This window comes from Artemia sp. Qi Xiang Cuo, chromosome 19 (assembly GCF_049724085.1).
Source record: "Artemia sp. Qi Xiang Cuo chromosome 19, ASM4972408v1, whole genome shotgun sequence".
NCBI classification, from domain to species: domain Eukaryota; kingdom Metazoa; phylum Arthropoda; class Branchiopoda; order Anostraca; family Artemiidae; genus Artemia; species Artemia sp. Qi Xiang Cuo.
The window spans coordinates 13,848,247-13,864,270 of NC_142812.1; the positions used below are offsets into that span (position 1 = coordinate 13,848,247).

The following is a 16,024-nucleotide window of genomic DNA, read 5'->3' on the forward strand; positions in this document are numbered from 1 at the left end:
AAGGAATATAATCCAAAGGAAGAGCTATAATCAACTTGATTTAATCTATGATATGGTTACAAAGCAAAAAGGATTTTTATCATTTGATACTCATCTATACAACTTTCTAAATACATTAAACTTCCCCGAAAGCCTTATTAGCAATAGGCAAATTCTAAGAAATCAAATGATCATACTCCGTTTTCGTCGTCAACATTCATTAAAACTGGATGAAGAAGAGGAGGAGGATTTTAAATCCATCTTGGAAAAAAACAGCAGATCGAGTGGAAGCATTGATTTGACACTGAGCAGTAGTACACCTCTGATAGCCAAACAATAGTTAACACGTATTTATAACAGCTCAACGTCACAACCACCAACAACCGCTCGTCTACAAAAGAGTAGTGGATGTTACACTACGTTTTTATAGTCAAAATGGTTGAAGTTCTGAAACGTGTTTATGAAAATATTGGTAAAGCTTGAAGTTTAAGTTCCCCCACCGCGCTTTCCAAAGTCACTGGTCTTCCCACTAAAAGTCTACAAGACTATCTTCAAAATGAAGCAAGTTGCACTCTGCATAGAAATCATAGGCTTCGTGCTAATCATCACCGAAAAACTAAAGCCTTTTCCCCACTGCACATAATGCAAGCAGATCTCTTAACCTTAGATGAGATGCAACGGCGTCACAAAACACCGTACAAGGACAATCTACTTGCAATCAGTGTTTTAGTCGCTTAGCATACTCCAGTCCAGTGCGCAAAAAGAGAGGTGTTGAGGCTGCTCAAGCTATAGGAAGTATTCTCGAACAAGATTCATATAAAAAAATTAAAAGAGATCGCGGGAGTGAATTAGTTAATCCACATGTCGAAAAATTACTAATGAAATATAATACAATGCTCTATCATAGTCCTATAAAGGCTGCATTGGCCGAATGATTAATAAGAACTATTCGGCTTTTAATTTCAAGATAATTATTGCACATAAAAAAATACACCTGCTTTTATTCATGATTTAGGTAAAATCTTGTTCATTTATAATCAACGACCCCGACGATCATTGTCCAACTCAACCCCAACGAAAGTTTTCTTTTAACGGATACATTTCTTAACCAATATTAAAATAATGATTGTGAAGCAAAAAATTCAATGTTTATGATACTGTTCGAATTAATAGAACAACTAATGTTTTTAAAAAAGGTAATTACTTGTGGTCCACTAAACTGTTGAAAGTGGCAAAAATGCTAGACACCAAACCTATAACTTATTGTCTACGAGACATCAAATTTGTAGAGAGTCTTGACGGTTTCTATGACTATCAACAAAGAAAAGTTAAAAACACTAGCTACATTTATCAAATAGAAATGATATTAAAGACTTGAACTCGCAGGGGCAAGAAACAGTTATTTGTTCTGTGGCCAGGATACAGCTCTAATTTTGATTCTTGAATCGGTGGTGGTGACATTTACAATGCCCAATGATTTGTATGTAACATTTATTTCCAACGTCTCCGATCCTCTCTACACTGAGTTCATTAAAATAAGTGATTTTTAGACGAAGCTCTCCCCCGCCATTAAATTTGACAGTGTGTATGAAGTGGCTCTTGTCGATTTTATTCTCAGAAATACCTATGATATCCTGAGGAAAGATTGCAAATATAATATAGAAATTAGACCACAATATTGGCCACCAGCCGTTAGCGAACAACATAAAATTCAAAAGATTCAAAAGATCTATATGTTGAATTACCATACGAGGAACTCACTTGTATGAATAATTTATGTCGTTCTATCAGTAAAAGAGTTTCTGCTTGTAAAAAAGGAGCTTTTCATTTTAACTATTCAAAGAAAGAGGGGAGGATATACGAAAAGGTTGTTCTTAATGATAATCTAAAAGATGTTCTTGGCTTTAAACTTAATATAATCCATGATAAAAGTGCCGGAAACACTAATATTATTTTTGCTAAGTATCCACCAGCCTTCTCCTCGGACACTTGTATATTTCTCCATGCCTTGTTTGTTGAAACATCCAGATTTGGCAATAGTAATGTCCCTCTCTTACGAGTTCTTGAACAAAAAACCAATCAAGATCATATTCATCATTACAACATAAGGCACCTTCACTATATCCCTGCAAATACTTCATATTTGGAACTCTGTCAGTTAACACTAAGAACTGAATTAGGTGATCCTCTAGCAATAATAAAAGATTTAGCTGTGATTACATGTCATTTTCGACCCATCATCACTGCCTAAGATGAACAATAGAAGAATTCCATTTGTCTGTGCTGACATCAACTGCTATGTTGCTGCTCTGAGTCCTCTTCAAATAGGTAGTGGGTTTTACTATTACAAAGGGCTTACTAAAATGTCTGGCTGTGGTCTTGGTAGCTGGTTTGCTTGGCTATTTCGTTCTGCACTACCCCTTGCCAGAAAATATCTGGTACCTGCTGCATCAAATTTTGCTGCCTAAAAACCACAGGGCTGAGGGCTGGGTAAAAATATCAATGAGAGTGTTAAAGAAAATATTAGATCTTCAGCAAGAGCCGTTGGCGAGCATTTAAAATATCAGCAACATGTGAAGGGGTCAAAAAGGGTGCTATGTCATCAGTCACTCATCAGTATCTCCCCAGGCAGGAAGCGAAGGAAATCAAACATGACTATGGGGAATAAAATAAAGAAGACCAATAAGTAGACGAAGAAGAAGAACAAAATATTGCTAAATCAAAGATGGATTTCTTCTCTTAATATGACCTATCTCCCCCACAAAGAATCGCATCCATCGATCAGCTCCTCATTGAATCTATTCAATGCTGAAAATGTTGATGTGAGTGTCAAGTACGTCTACTATGAGCAATTTCATCCTCAACAACGCCTCTCGGAAAATATATTCTTTCAGATATTTTCCAATGAAGACTATGTCACTGATTTATCATCAACATTTATTGATTTAAATGTTGCGGTGAGGAAAAAGTCAGACAATACAACTCCCACTGCTGCTGATGGCCTGTCCAATGAAAACTGTATCCTGCATAACTTATTCAAATACATTAATGTATTCATTAATGGAACATTGGTGAGCACTAGCAATATCATCATAAATTATCAATTTATAATGATGACACCAAAAGCGTATAAGGATTTGAGAGGACAGGCATTGGGCTTTGAGTATAGATCGGGTTTTGATACTGACGGTGAGTTAACAGTTGCAGCGATCTAGGAGTATCATCTAGTTGTTTTATTAGATCCTAAGACATTCAATACATCCCAATGGTCCCAATGGCCTCCCAATCTAAAGATTGACATAAAGTTACAAATAACTCCATCGAATTTCATTTTGAGACAAACACTTACTTCAGCACCTGATGCAAATACCATTATCACCTCAGTTATTCTTCATGTTCGGAAACAACGGATTATGAAGTCTGTTGTACTGGCAGTAGAAAAACTAAGAACCAACTGTAACAACATTAAATTTCTTGTCCCCTTTACGATCACCAATCAACGTCACATTACGACTGGCTCTTTTAGTTATACTGATTCATCATTTATCAATGGATATATCCCATTAAAACTCACATGTGTGTTTCTGAAGATTTTCAGTGCTGTTAGATTCTGGACTACATCCCCCAACGATTTATATTTTTTCCGTCTATCTTGTCTTGTGTACAATGTTAATCGAATTTCACTGCACACTCTCTCATTTGATAGAAAAATCAAATCGAACTCTCTATGAGTTGACCATGCAATCCCTAGATCATGATTAAACTATTTGAAAATGGAATAATCGATTCAATTTCCTCAAAAAACCATGGTGTAATTGTTTCGAACTTGTCTGGCACTCAAGATATGAGCATAGTGCGAACAGGGAATATACGATTAGAGTGCACATTTCCCAATGCTTTGACTGAGAGTATAACGCTAATATCATTGAGTCAGTTTGAAGCCTATTGGGAAATCACCCGCGACAGTAGTGTTTTACTAGACCTAGCACCATGAGCACAAAATAATCAGCGTATTTAATATGGATTTATACATGTCCCAGTACAAGTTCTATTGCATACCATCGGATTTCATTGAACAAATTCCATGTGTTAACAAAACCCTAATCATTGTTAATAGCAGTCCATCGACTTTGAAGACAGGTCATTGGCTATGCATCTTTCAAACAATGAAGAATATCGAATTTTGTGATCCTCATGGTCTATCATATAAATTCTACACTCCACGTATCAGCAACTTTATTCAGAGCAGTGGGAAAACTATGGTTCAAAATCAGAGGAGAGTACAGGATTTAACGACTAAGACATGCGGATTTCATGTGCTAATCTTTTTGATGTTCAGATGTCGTGACTATACCTGCAGCCAGTTTTCCAGCTTTGATGCTGACTTTGCTAGATTGAACTACTTTCTAGTGAGAAATATCCTTTCAAGTGTGATTCATATTTAATTTAGTGCCCTACGAATAAAATATTCTAAAAATGTATTTAAAATTTTTTATTTATAAAAATATTTGATATACATGATCAAAACGGCTTTTCTACTCTTTTGATTTCTTCTTTTAATACGTATAGGTGTATGTCAAGAAAAACTAAAGCACGTAGATCATCTCAATTCACTGTATACTGATCATGATGTGCTGCGATGCCAGGGTCATATTTTCTACAGTGTAATGTAACTTCACTCTTATTATATATTTTTGTATAGTCAATGATACTATTTTCATTCATTTTGTAAAATTCACATGTTTCAATTTGCTTATTTGAAGCAATGTCTCATACAGTGTCCTCAAATGGTAAAGCACATTCCGTAACAGCCAAATAAAAATCAGAAGGCTTATAATCATAGTAGCCATTGTCTTCACAACGATGAGGTAGAAACCAAATTCTTTTGTTGTTGCAACAGTCGAATCTTAGACCAGGCTCCTCCTAAAACAATCTAAAGCCACGAGGATACTAATCTCTTAGCAATAAACTAAAATCACGTTTAGGGTTCTTACCGATCAAACCAGGATATGTGTTCTCCCACTGATTACATTTATCATAGTGGCAATTAGAGCATAGGTGTCCTTTAGGATGAGACTTCCCTTCAAGACAGAAATTACAACCTTTAATTTGTACGGCATATCCTCTATACAATTTACACGGGTCACATAATCTGCTCTTTTCACCGTTCTCATCAATCATTGTACAATTCTCACATGATGACCAGCTGCCCAGTGTATACATGCATAGTGGACACATATGGAACATTTTTTTCATGTGTTAACACTCTCACCGCCGAAATAAAACTGAACTACGATCAACAAATTGAGCAGGATAAAGAGAAAGAGAGGAGTAAACCCTCTTTGAACAACATCTTTCTCGTGAAAAAATCATAGTCTTAAATTTCTAAGCTAGTTTAAGTTTAAAAGCAAATCCGAAATATTATTTTGCCTTGTCGTGATTAATATTTCAATTAATTGTTTTATGGATCACGATGCAAAAGCTTCATGCAATAATCTAATGAGGGAAAATCATCATCTAGATTCAAAAGTTTTTCCATAAACAAAAGATACCCTATGATTTTCTCTTTCTCAAATCTATCCATTTTTAGAGTTCTAACACTCTCACAACAAACTTCAGACTAACCAGGATTCTTTTTTCTACTTCAAATATACACTCAAACTTACTAAAGAAAACATGCCTGATTTATAAACAATTTCTATCAATATTATTACAATAATGATAATGACTGATTCAATTTATTTTCCTCGATATATTTCACTACTGTATTCAACGTAACTTGAAGTCTATTTATTGGCACAATGTTCAGTTTTGCTGCAAAGCATGAACGCTCCTCAAATTTAAATGTAATCAATGATATCACTTATTTTGCGTTCATGGTGTCTCATTCAAAGCTTAGTATACATCCTCGGGTAATTTCCACTGCCATGTTTGGTACTCTGATTATTGAGCCATTATTACTACCTGCTCCACCATGAAGCTCCAATAGTATAAACTTACCCCCCATATTTTTGCTGATATCTTCTTAAATAATAATAAACTGTTCTCTCTCTGAATTTATTTCTCTTACTAGTATGAACTACAAAGAAAATCACTCCTTAGATTTGAATCCAATTACTAAACTAAACAAGTTACCGTATATGGAGCCCCGTTAATAGAAACATCTCTGATTGGCCCAGAAAATAGGTGTTGCCTCAGAAACCTGCCTGGTAAGGCATGAACCGTCTGTATCAGTCGATTACTAGCCGTGGTAAGCCATGTACCGTTGAAACTACACACATATTCATGCTACAGGTTTGTAGGTTTCCTTCTAGGGTTGAAACCTTAAACAAGCTAACTCCTTACATCATATAAAGAGTGACTCAAAAATCTCTTAGTTCCAATTTCCTCTGCAAATATAAAGAAAAAACTCTGTTCACTTCAAAATTCTAGTTGGTAAATTCCCATGGGCGCCCATAAGCTTAATTTTAGGGGGGGGGTCTACAGGGTAGAACCGTCAATTAACTTACGGAATAATTGAAATATAAAGCCAAAATATTAATAGTAGCACGAGAGTACTGCCTACGTCAAGAGCGATGTGGGACAAGGATATTTTTTTTTCTTGTCAGGGCAGCTGTTTCTTATACTGTATAGAATGAAATGTCATAGGAACTTCAAAAAGAGTTAATGGAGGGCAATCAGTTATAGTTCATTTTTAAGTTATAGTGTTAGTTATAGTGCTTTTTTAAGAGTCAAAGTGATCCGATGGCACATACCCCCCCCCCCTCCATACACGTCCGCCAGGTGGATGGTCCCGAAACGCACCGGATCGAAGTTGTAAGATAGCCGTTTATGGTCATAGACATTTCAAACAGGGCTCAAGCGGGTGGTATTTAATAGGGCTCGTGCCCTCTTTAACAGTCGAAAGTGATAAGAGGGTAGTTATCCCCCCTCCTATGCCAATCATTTCCCCGAACACTTCCAGTTAAAATTTTGAGATAGTTAATTTGTTTGACGGAGTTTAAAAGTACACGAAACGTGAATTTGAGCAGGAGAACAACCTCAAAGTCCATAGGGCACGAGTTTCTAGGTATTTCCCGAGGACTGTTAATGTTTTTGTTCGTAAAAACTTCTGAGTGGGCTCATTGCATTGGAAATTAGAAGTTGAAGAGTCATTTTTAAGAGTCAAATTTATCGGAGGAAAGCCATGCCCCCACCCCACGTCATATTTTCATTAAATGCATCCCATAGAAATTTTAAAATGATTATTTGTAAAAATAGTCCAAAGATCTCATAACATGGTCTTTGGGGTTGACACAACCCTCTAGAGTATGGAGGTAAGGGTGTTCAGTTATGCCTTGGGTAGAGGGGGAGGCATAAGTTTTTTAGGAAGAGGTGGTCTTGTTAACTTAAGAGGAGGCTCGTTTGAATTTAAATGCTTATTTATATTTACATTTTAAGAGTCAAGCTTGATACCGATAAAATAGCCCCCCCCCCCCTCTGAGAACTATTTTCCCCTAATACATTCGACCAAAATTGTGATAAAGCTAATTTGTAGCAAATAGTCCAAACAAAAAATAACATTATATTAATTAAACAAATATAATAAATATTTATACAAGAAGTTTAACTACATCAAAACAAACTATGATTATGTGGACTCTCAAACAGGCGGCAAAACAATATCTAACAAACAACTTATATTAGGCAATTAGATCTCTAAGAGTATTTTACCGGGGATTTTGATCTTTCCGGGGATAAGAAGGCACTATATGTATGATTTTAGTGCAAGAACTACAATTACTTCAATTTATGACACCAAGAATATTAATATAGAACTTTTAGGAAGTGTTTAGGGGGCGTTTCAATTAAATAGATAAACTCGCAGGTTTTCAAAATGATATGTAAGAAATATCATAGGTAGCACCACTCTGTAATATGTAGAAATATATTTGAAAAATATAAAGAAGCTAATTTGATTCAAAATTAAAAGTTCTAGGTTTCTTTCTAAGACTAAAAAGAAATTGGAGGGCGATCAGTCTGTTTTTTAAGCCAGTTCATTTCCTATGAACATTTCGTCAAAAATCTGAGGCAATTGTTGTCTGCAGGATGGTAGAATGGTCCAGCAACTATTTCTTAAGGTATATTAGGCATTTCATACCAGAGTCTTATAGAACAAAGACCTAAAAATATATAATACAAAATTTTCATGAAAATAACCTTTTCAATAAAAACGAACATATACTAATTTAAAAAACTTTTTCAAGTAAATAAGTTTTTCTATGAGAATTAAAGAGCTTCATTAATCAAAAAATGGGCAGAAATGAAGTAAAGTCATCCTTCAAGCATAAAATTATCACCAACCACTATCAATAAATAAATGTAACTGGAAATTAACACAAATGAGAATGAACCGCCAAGTCAAACTCGAAACGATCAAACATCGTGGTCGGGCTAATAAACCCCATGCCTTTTCATAACTAGAAAACGATTTTATTTTAAATTACATAAAAATATTTTAAAAAATTTTAACTTTTTTTTTCACTTATTTAATTATAGAGACTTTTTTTCACTCATTTCTTTTTACTATTCTTTATTTTAAGGAGTTAATATCTGTATATTTATATTGAGCTGAACATCCACAGTTATTTTTTTTCAGTAGACCCTAATTTATGTTATGGTTTTTAGAAGGGATGGGGGTTATTAGATTTAGCAATTTCAATGCTTACTCGTTTTGTAATTTAACTAGGCTATTTATTACAGTTTCTGGTTGTTTTAAGTTTCAGTTAATCGTTATATAGAATTGTGGTTGCTTTGCGCTTGAAAGATCACGTTTATTTATTTCGGTTAATTTATTACTTAATCTAACTCTTTACCTTTCTTTGAAAAATTTTTTGGTGGAAAGAGATTTTTGAATTAATAAAAATTTGTTACCCTGTAATTCAGTCCAGGGACCCTGGGGCCCCCTCACCCTCCCCCTCTTATGGTTTCACAGATAAAGTGCTGACAAAATAACTGAATATTGACGACTATTTTACTGAAAAAAAATGTTATTGAAAAATACTCATATTTGGAACAGAAAAATTAAATAAAATCTACCAGATAATTGACAATTGTAAACATTTATTAAGAGATCAATTGATATAGACAAATATTCTTCTGAAAACTATGTATTTTCTAATAATTACAAAAAAATAGCAATAATATCACACGTAAGGGGTCAAATTGTATTTTTTCTACTTCTTGCTGTATTGGAAAGGGGGTAGGTTAGAAAAATAAAATTGACAGTGATGGGTTTTCTCAGTGGCGTAAATTTGTCGAAATCCTGGGGGAAGGGGCAAAAATGGAGCTAATTTTCCAAAATCAAGTGAAAATGATGATAAAACTGCAAAATGAGCCATTTGGCACAATGCAAGTAGGCCTAATATAAAAGCACTGTAAGATATTGTAAATTTCTAGTGGGCTATATAATTTAGCTAGTAAGAAAATATCATTTGGTGCCATTTTTATTCTCTTTCATCATTCAAGAATTGCTTCTGGTGCTAGTTGTATCTTGAGCCCTTAAAAGGGGCCCCAAAGATATTTTATATAAATAACAAAAGAGCTTTAAAAAGCACTATTATAAATTTCGGACCAGTACTGGTCCTAAGGAGACAAGTTAAGGGTGGTCAAGTCAAAGTCATTGAGCACACTTGAAGTAAAGGTAATCTGTGGTGTTCCCCAGGGCTTGGTCCTTGGCCCTCTCTTATTTAACCTGTATCTCAATGATCTAGTAGAAAGAATCAGCTCAGAGATTCTACTGTACACAGACAACACCAAGCTGTATAAAGTAACCAAAACAGTTGTCAATGCACAATCTCTGCAAGAGGACCTTGACAAGCTCAATAGTTGGATGTACAACTGGCTGATGGAAATCAATATCAACAAAAGTCATAAGCTAATGATAGAGAAACCTACTATCCACTATGAGTATAGACTAGGAGACTTACTGATCACATCATGCCAGGAGGAGTTAAACCTGGTAGTAGTCATTGGCAGCAACCTCAACTTCCAGGGCCACTACAACAGCATTCTTAGGAAAGAAAATCGTTTTGCAGGAGTTTTAAGGCAAAACTTCATTTTTGGAAATGATGAAACCCTTTCTCTTCTCTACAAAACTTTAGTACAGCTAATCCTTGAATATGGTCATTGCAGTATAAGTCCCTTTTACCACAAAGACATCAAAGCTCTTAAAAAAGTTCAAAGACAATTAACAAAGTTCTGTCCTATTCTAAGAAACTTACCTTACAAAGATAGGCTCAGCAATCTCAAACGTCCTTCAGTAGCTTATTCACTGCACCAAGGAGACTTCATTGAGTTATACAAGCTTTGCTACAATAGCTAAAAAAAACATCCAGGCTACCAATGTTCTCAGCTTCAGTGACACAAATCTTTGTTGTCACAACCTCAAGCTTCAAGAGGAAAGGTTCCAAAAGGACTGGCGGTTGGGCATTCAAGAACCAAGTAACACAATACTAGAACAAGCTCCACTTTGAAGTCATTAATGCCAACTCATTAAACCTATTCAAGCAGGAACTGGAAAAATACTATAGTGAAATCGCTTATAATTTTTTTCACTTTAAAAGATTTTTGTAGAGTGATGGATGTCCAACTGAGTGATTACCCCCACCCCCAATTGCGAAGATGTAAAACCAGAAATTAATCCTAAATATAATTGTTTACTTAATTTTTATAATAAATTTATTTGACCCCCCCCCCCATGATATGGAACATTACTCGTAGTCGGATCTATCTAGGGGCGGAGTTGAAGTTCATCTGCTTATGGTTATATTCAGAGTACAATTTTGGTTATATATTTGCACATTAGGGGGCTGGGGGTGTGTACTCTGTTGTTATATAGGTTCTAAGAAATTCATGAATTTTGTAGAACCATATTTTTAATTATGGCTAAACCTATTTAAGAATAGCTCAAAAGAACGTTCACTAGCAGATCTCCAACTGTTATGACCAAGCTATACAAGAGTCTAGTTCGACCAAGGCTAGAGTTTGGAATGTGTATCGCATGCTCAATCAATAAGACATACCAAGCAGCTCTAGAATAAGTCCAGAGGAGGGCAGCAAAATGTATTAGAGACCTCTATGATGTCCCTTATCCATCCCGTCTCCGTAAGCTTAGAATACCATCTCTAACATATCGTCACAAACGAGGCGATGTGATAACAGCATACAAGCTCCTAAATGCTGAGGATACCATTCCTGGCCTTTTCCACCCGGACAATTCAAACAGACCTCGTGGTCATTCTCAAAAGCTTTTCCGGAAACGAGCCAACACCACACTAAGGAACAAGTTCTTCTCAAATAGAGTTGTCACCTTGTGGAACTCCCTTAGTGAAAAAACAGTAACCTCTACCAGCTTGGATGCGTTCAAGTCATCAGTGGATAGGGAGTGGCTCAACAAACCGTGGTGCACCATTTGGGACGCCACAGATGATGATTAACTATCATCACTGAAGCTGGCGGACACAGGATTCGTCCTATCGCTAGCAAGCTGTGTTGCCACTTATGCCACATTTCGCGGCATTATGCCGCGATTCTGAGAGAAATGCCGCATAAAATTTTCATTATGCCGCACGCCGCGATTATGCCGCGATATGGCTGTTTATACCACATTTGTTCCCGTATGTAAAATTTGTCCAACTTAAAGTTTCTTATCTTTTGCAAATGTCTTTGTTGCATAAAATGGGGATTTCAAAGACACGTCCGACTCGTTTCGTGGAAGTCAACTACGGACTTTAATTAATTACCCGTCGGCGGTCGGTAGCTTGTCCCCTCGGAGGCCAGTGTGTTCAAAGGGGGTTGAGTTAGTTTTGCGGGTTTGACGAAACTTTGAAGTTTGAGTTTCTAAGTTCATCTCATGACTTCATGACCTCTGTCAGCTCAACCCAAGTGTTTTCAAGTTAGCAATAAGGACCAAACAGACTTGTCTTATTTCACAGGATTGTCTTATGGTATTGATGGTATGTAGTAACTATATTTCAGTAGCCTAGGTGTCGTAAGAACCGTTATTAGCCAAAATATGGGGGGAGGGTATTTATCGACTGGCTGGTCGTTTTTACCGACTGTTTAATGCAGACTAAAAATAATTTTTTTTAGAAAAAAAGACTGTCTTTACAAACAGTAGGCTGAATTTAATAAAAATAACTATTTTTAAGAAGAAACCGACTTTATTAAATAAAAATCTACTGTTTACAAATAAAAAATTGACTGTTTTCACGAAAAATAGCGGCGCTGTGCATTGACTCGACTACATTTTAAAGACTGGCCGACAATTTTTTTGGGGGGGGGTGAATGTTTGGTTCGTGGATGATGTTTTTTGTCGAGTACGTTTTGAGAAAGCTGAATGAGATCAACACCATCTTCTAGTCTGAAAAACCCCTATTTCACCTCATGAAAACCTCTTCGGAAACCTCTTCACCTCATGAAAACCTCCTCGGTGGAAAAACTTCTTCGGACATTAGCCATGAACTTTATGAAGCGTTCATATGTTAGAACAGTCAACCCTTTTGACATCAATCCGCATGACGAAGTGAACTATCTTCCCGACAAAAATGCCTATATCGGCTACAAAGGTTACGATTTCCTTGTGGGGCTTGAAACGAGAGATGTTACCAGTGGCCGTTTTGTAGCGGAAAGTCTCCGAATTCTTCGCTCCGCGAGGAATTTCTACGTCAAAGCTGTTCAACAAATTCTTGACCGTTTTCCATTCTCTGAAAAGATCTACGACTTGGTATACTTGCTTACCCCAAGCTAAAGTTATGAACTGAAAGTTCCCAGTCTTCGTCAGTTCTTCTACTACTACGATTCTGCACTTTGGAATAAAGCAAAGCTAGAGCAGGAATGGCGGTCTATGACGAGGGTAGCTCTACCTAGTACTGTCGATCTTTCTGACGTAAATAACATGGACATTGTCGTTTACTGGCGGCACATCTTGCAAACGAGATCACCAAATGGTAGTCGGATGTCGTCACCAAATGTCGGGAAAATGGTTCAGTACTTTTTCCCACTCCCTTTCTCAAACGTTATTGCCGAGTGTCTCTTCAGTTTGCTCAAGGAAGCGAAAACCGATAAGCGAAACCGACTGAGTGCAGTGGATCTTTCGGCAACACTGAAAACCAAGTGTGGCCTTAAGCGCAATTCTAAAGGAGGGCTTGATTCGGGTAAGTCAGTGCTAGAGCTAGTGCTCTAGTGCTCTGCACTTTTACTTCTGTTGCGTGCTTGACAAAAACGATGAACGACAAATTTCTATTCACGGACTGAGCTGACCATGCTTGACCGCTGAAAAAAAGGACAGGAAGCACGTGTTTTCTCAAATTTATGACATCTTCACCACACTTTCACTTGACACTGAATCAACATTCATATTAAAACGAGATTTTTCACCCATTCTCTCTCAAAAATACAAAACACAGCTTTTCCGAGAATTTCGGGCATGCCGCGGTTTTTACCGCATTTTGGTTCAAGGATGCCGCAGAAATGCCGCTTTTTGACCAGAAAGGCGCCACAGAGCGGTACCGGTCGAGTGGCAACACTGCTAGCAAGTGCGATTTAAGGTAATTTAAGGTAGGCCTAATGGCTTTTTCAAAAAAAAATATTTTTTTTTAGTTTGAAAAAGAGGAAAGAAGTGAGGATAAAGGTTCTGCCCTTGGAAAATATGTTAACTAGGTTCATTATAGATATCATAAAGTAAGAATTGTTTTCTTATCATGTCTCCTTATGACCAGTAGTGGTCGCAAGGTTGTTCCAAACCATAAACGTTTTTGGTATCTTTACTTCTAGATCTATTTTATGTTACCAGGACAAATTATCCCCCCCCTCAATTTTAAAATATATACACTAAATGTTATTAAACTCAAAATTTTCCGCAGCACTTTTTTTAATTTTAGAATTAATTTATAATTGTATTTATATCATACAAAAAACTATAAAAAATATGAATAAATTATAAGTTATTTTACTTGTGAATTATGATAGAATTTTTATATCTAAACGTTTTTTTAATATGTTACTCTTAACAACTTATTATTAAATTATTGATATGTTTTTAACCACTTTTCAATAACTTAACTAGTGTTGTAACTTCTTCATGTGGTTACAAAAATTAAATACCTCTGGGGCCCCTTTAAGGACTAAAGATGCAACTAGCCCCAGAAGCAATTCTTGAATTATGAAAGAGTATAATAAAGTTCATCAAATGATGTTTTCATTTTCATCCTAGCTAAATTATATAGCCCATAGAAATTTAAACAAAGATAGCCTACTGTATCACACTATAAAAGTGAATATATACTAAAGGGACATTTTTTCATGTTTCTTGGTCCTTGAATTATCCAGGGTTATGTTAGTTTTGACAAGATTTTTGAAACAATTAAATTTAAGCTGGGAGGGTGGGAACCAAGGTCTGGAAGGACAGTTGTCCCCCTGCCCTGTAGTTGATTATGCCCCTGGGTCTACAGGCTAAAGTATGTCCTGGAAAGGCATTTTGAAGTACCTAACTCCACTCCTTCTACCTCTAGAAGGCCCTGATCTTTGATGACCTTTAAAAATGTTTGTTTTATAAAAGTGAAACCTTGCAAAATAGATATTCTGCTTAAATGAAGTACAATAAAACTGTATTTGTTAAATATTGAGCAGTTGATATTATTGACCTACAAATAAAGTGAACATACCACTAGATGCCATTTTTTATACCCTTTCTGAATATGATAATTGCTTTTCTAGCAAATTCAGTTTTAAGCCTTTTTTCTACCCTTAAAAATTATAATTTTTTTCTATGTTTTTTTGGTATGAAAAGGGTTAAAACATTTGTATCAAACTTACTATCCCATTAAAAAATCCATTATGTTAAAGTTTTATAGGGTAAATGTACTAATGATTTGGCATTTTTTGTAACAAAACAATTTTTCTACTCCAGGAGTCCTAATTTAAAGATTTCTGTTTTGAAAAGGGTTTCAGTATGTAGGAAAAACACCTAGGAATCTAATTGTTTAATGAGAAGTTTGAAGTTCTATCTGAAAAAGGGTACAAAACTCCAATGTTTACAATTAGAGCATTTTCACTAACAAATTTGACAACAAAAAAGTTACCTGTTTTTGACAAGTCAGAACCCAACTCAACACCTGTCAAAATACTTGGGGACTACCTGTGGATGGAACCGTGTGTATTTGACATGTATATTCTTGTTTTTTTAATTTTCTTCATCTTCATTTATTGTATAAAAGTATAAAAAACTATCCAAAAAGTAGAAGTAATAAAGCTAACAAAATTGTTTCAGGTATGTAGTATTTAGTTTAAACAAAATCAGCTAATCATAAGGAGTGCAATATTTTTACCTAGATCACATAAATCTTCTTTTTTCTAAGTGTTCTATATGTGCCACAGGAATAGCATCTCCAAATGCTATCGGAAACTGCACACTGCCTGTCAGTTTTAATGGCCCAGCAAAGGTTTTTTAATTGTTGACAGTGTAAATGTTATCAACATTTGGCCATTTCAAAGTGTGATCTGAGATTTTAATCCACTTGAAAATTTTTAGTTTCAGCTGTCCTTTGTCAAGAAAGGCTAGAATCATGCCAACAAAATATGGCACCTTGCTTTTTTTGTCACTAAAAAAATGGCATAGTATTTGTCAAGCTGCAGTTCAACTTCCAACCCAAATTTGAGGAATTTTTATTTAGTTTCATTGATAAGTGCTAAGGAAAGGGAACAATGACTTTCATGCAAACCTCTACAATTTTTGGCAGTAGGGGGAACCCTTAAATTTGACAGCTATATTTTTGTCAGTGGACCCTGGAATTTCAACACCAATTATTTCTCATTTGTTTTAAATGTTCAGTGAAGTTTTGACAGAGTGAACTATAGTTTGGTAGGGCCTGTTGCTGTCTGTCAAAATTTCGACAAGGTTACTACAAGATATTCAGAAGAGAAATAAATCAATTTATAGAAGCCATTATCTATGTTTGAATCTGACTAAAGAAATATTTTTAGTGCGTCTGGTATTCCACTATAT

At 35.6% G+C, this 16,024-nt stretch overlaps 1 protein-coding gene across 1 annotated transcript; it reads left to right on the forward strand.

Moving 5' to 3' along the window:
• Positions 1-3,092: 3,092 nt before the first annotated feature.
• Positions 3,093-10,342, forward strand: LOC148940521 (uncharacterized). Its single transcript, XM_089105007.1, has 2 exons — positions 3,093-3,168; positions 9,732-10,342. The coding sequence occupies exons 1-2, from the start codon at positions 3,093-3,095 to the stop codon at positions 10,340-10,342; spliced, it is 687 nt and encodes a 228-aa protein (XP_088961133.1).
• Positions 10,343-16,024: the final 5,682 nt, after the last annotated feature.